The 4068-nt window shown below is 37.3% G+C and overlaps 1 protein-coding gene across 1 annotated transcript in view; it reads left to right on the forward strand.

Moving 5' to 3' along the window:
• LOC116310990 (myogenesis-regulating glycosidase-like) overlaps window positions 1-3391 on the forward strand; it is a 14517-nt gene extending 11126 nt beyond the window's left edge. The window contains exon 7 of the mRNA XM_031727960.2: window positions 276-3391. Within this exon, the coding sequence (XP_031583820.2) occupies window positions 276-623 (348 nt within the window). The 3' untranslated portion in view covers window positions 624-3391. The remainder of the gene's footprint in view (window positions 1-275) is intronic.
• The last annotated feature ends 677 nt before the right edge of the window (window positions 3392-4068 follow it).

Raw genomic sequence — 4068 nt, forward strand, 5'->3', positions numbered from 1 at the left:
AATGTTGCCCTACCTTCTTCTGACCTCCGTACACTATAAAGCGCTAAAGAAAATCAGATTTTTCTCCCCCCCCCAAAAAAGAATAAATAAAATGCCATTTTCATCAACAAATATTTCTGATGTACTGATCACAAGCCAAAAACAGTAAGTCAGTTCTTTTTCTATGTGGTTTGATGGATAAATTGAAGCAGGAAGTGTGGATGGTTTTAAATTACTCTGCTGTCTGTTAGGTGGCATTTGTTCCATGCTAACCCAGTGTCTTTGTACATCTGCAGGTGGTAAAGATAGCGCAGAAGTTCACAGGGCTCCATGAAACTCTGGTGGCACCAAAAGTTCTTGAATTGGCACACGTGGTTCTTGATACAGGAGACCCAATCATAAGGCCCCTCTGGTGGATTGCCAATGATGATGAGGCTGCCTATAAGATCGACTCCCAGTTCCTGATTGGGGATGACCTCATGGTGGCTCCAGTGTTGGAGCCAGGAAAGCAAGAGAGGGATATCTACTTGCCTGCAGGACGATGGAAAAGCTACAAGGGGGAACATTATGATAAAGGTCCCATGTACCTCACTGATTACCCTGTGGACCTGGATGAGATCGCTTTCTTTACAAGGGTTCTTTGAAGGCATTAAAGAATTGAAAACCGGACACACGCACGCGCCCGCACACACGCACACATTCTTTTGAGCACACATGCCAAGTAAAAGCAGGGAGGCACCACCAGAAGCTTGAGTTGAGAGTAGAGTGACATTTTAATGAAGATTAACCTCATGTCTCTTCCATCCTGCTCTTTGTCAGGACTTCTGCCTGCAGATTAAAACCCTCCGCCCAAAGAATTAGAATTACCTTCTAATTCTCATTTTGCATCCTTAAGCTAATCCTCATCCTTGTGTGCCTTTCACAGCCAATAGAAGATCCGATCTGTGATTGTATCATCACCATTCTTAGCCTTAGTGGCCATCTTATACTGCGTTTTTTTTCTCAAAGCCCAAAACTCTACAGCAAGCATAATGGTGGTTTTGGGTTAATATTCTTTCCATTAGCTTATTATTAGAAGTAACTGTACCATTTAGGGGGTCTTTTTGGGGGTGACTGGGTTGGGCAATAAAAAAATGCACTCTAGCCATACTTAACCCTGTGTTTTTAACTTTTTAAGCTAACATGCATTAATTTGCATTGCACTTACATCTACATTTTACAGTCTTTTGATTAATTGCTCTTTATATTTATTAATTTTTATTTGTGGATACTGTTGGATGTTTTAAAATATGCATGATTCTGGGGATGAATAAGGGGTGACGAATAAGCTGCAAATACTTTTATGTCAGTGAGTCCCATAACCTATAGTGCCATTATATTATTTTTAGTGCCAAAATCTACTGCTTTATGCTTTTTAATAAAAAAGTCTGCACAAGTCAACTTAACTGCTCAGGGTACATTTAAAAGATATTTATTATTGATCCACAGTAATATATTTGTTATACATTACTGTGCAAAAGTCTTGCACCGCTTCTCATTTTCTTATTTTAATTCGAAGGAGCCAAACTTTCTTGCAATTTTTAAGTGTTTTTTGGGCAATAGTTGTCCAGGCTTGTCTTGTCTTTCAGATTTTGTTTTTCTATGGATTTTGGCTTTTACTTGTTTTCAGTCCAAGGCATGTAGCTGACTATTTTTAGATGAGTGTTTATTGTTTGCGAAGCCACTTAACACTGACCTATGAATAACTAGAGCTTAAAGGAAGACACCTAACACAAGGGATGAACTACTGTTGTGTTTATCACAGACAACTTTGTAAGGAACCAATTTTAAATTGTATCTTAGGAACTGTTTTGCTACCAGCCGGTCTTTTTTTTTTTTTTTTAGCCGAATCAACAAAAATGTCAAGGTTTACACGGTCTGACAGGCATAAAATTGTATTTTTGCACCACCAAGGTTATATGAGAAAACTTGGTATATGGTGTTCGGTGTGTCCTTAAAAACATTGAGGAAACTGGACAATTGGACAAAAGAAATTACAGACATAAATAGCTAGCGAACAATCTCTGTTTCTTAAGTTGTGTCCTTAAGAAATTTGTGCTTCATTTCATCTACTGTTCACTGAGGCCTTATCAGAAATGGTCTCAGTAAAAGAGTGGCTGTCAAGAAGCCATTCTTAAGCAAGAGAAATGGGGAGAAAAGGCTGAGGTGGGTCTAATTACAAAAGAATTGGACTGAAAATCAGTGGCAATCTGATGGAGTGATGAATCCAAATTTTTTGGGGGGGGATCAAATCATCAACGGTACAATGGCGAGTGTCTACAGCACAGTCAAGTGTCAACTGTCAGGGTTTGGGGCTACATTTTGGCCAGTAGTGTTGGGGATCAGCAGACTACTTAAAGAAATGACACACAAGCTTACCTAAGAGAGTTCAGGCAGTGTTAAAGAATAAAGGTGGTCGTACCAAATACTGACTTTCAAACTCAGTAGAATTGTACAAACTCTGTTTTTGCCTCATTTGTTGTTTTTTCTCTGTATGTTTGCATATTTCAATAAATTGCTGTCCTATTTCCCAGTCATAGCTTTAAAATAAAGAGAAATGAGGGGTGGCTCAAGACTTTTGCACAGTACTCTATTATTATAACTGATTTACCTTGTAAAACAGTTATTATTCTCAAAGATGCCATATATTAGTGTGCCATCTATGTCTGCCTTGTGGCTTCATTTGCCTTATTAGCTAATCTATGGTATGCAAACCTCAGCACAGAGAACCAGAGGGATAAAACACATTTCTACATACATTGATGTTTTTGATGCAGTGTTTCAAAGCAGTGACATTGCAAAGCGCATGAAGAGTTTAAATGTTTGTCTGCTCTTTCATAGTGATTGCCAGCATGAGAGTAAAGCACACCAAGTAATTTGAATGCCTTGCTTGAAAATAATGAAAACAGCGGTGTTACTATATATGAATTTGTCTTGGAATTACAGCAACTTACAAATGATAAATCCTATAAATTGGCCGTGTTTATGTTTTTTTTTTTCTTGCATTCTTGATCCTACCACAAGAAGTGTTAAAATTTTACATAGAGTGGTTTTTACTGACACAGTACACAGCAGCATTTCTTCAAATGAATAAGTAAATGGATGCATACATAATTTCGTACTTCTTTTTAGTAACCTTACTTTGTCATCTTTGTTGTGAAACCAGGAAAGCTTGTGTGAGATTGTGTGAGAATCTAACCTATGTTAAATAGGTTAGATCGCAAAATGTAAAATATAGCATATGTATGAAGGTTTTTAAAGGACATTTACTTAAAATAAGTGGTACTGTTTGACGTTTGGGGTGTGATGGTGAAATCCTCAGTGTGACACAACAGAGATGTGACTGTTAAAGGGAAAGTTTTCTGTGTTAAAATTGTTGTTTTTGTTGCTTCCCCCCCCCCTGTGTGATTGAGTGCTTGGCACAATTAGAAGGTAGACTGCCAAAGAACAAATATTTAATTTTCTTTATGCATGTGGTATATGTTTGCTTTTCATGTGCCATCTAGAGAAGTACTGTATGTATTGTCATGAATGACTTATGTGTATTTACCTGTAATCAGACTAGGTGAAAGTCACCTACTTGACTTTTGCATCACTGTTGGCTTTTTCAGGTTATTCATGTTTAAAGACCCGTTTTTCACAGTTGCAAACACTGTATATGCCTGATGCGTCTCTTATGAAAGAGTCATCTCAGTCACAGAGTGAGCACATCAAATGGGTGGGAAAAGTGATTTCTGCACTTGTGGAAATAACTGTAAAAAGCAATTAAGCCTTCATCAGACAGCTAAAAAAATAAATTATTGATCTGCTCACAATAACTTCTATTTTTCTGTCCTGTTTTGTTTGTCTTTCTGTTCTAGCTCAGAAAAAATGTTTTTGCTGTAGTGATGTTGTTAATGGAGAATTGTACTTAGTAGTCAGTATAAACTTTTAATGATATAAGTTTGCATATGATAGAATACTGCATGATGACCTTTTGATGTCTTAGACTGTTGTTCACTACAAGACTTGTTCTGTTCTCTTTTATCAGTTTCTTCCCACAGCGATAAT

The sequence above is a fragment of the Oreochromis aureus genome, linkage group 12 (genome assembly GCF_013358895.1).
Source record: "Oreochromis aureus strain Israel breed Guangdong linkage group 12, ZZ_aureus, whole genome shotgun sequence".
NCBI lineage: Eukaryota > Metazoa > Chordata > Actinopteri > Cichliformes > Cichlidae > Oreochromis > Oreochromis aureus.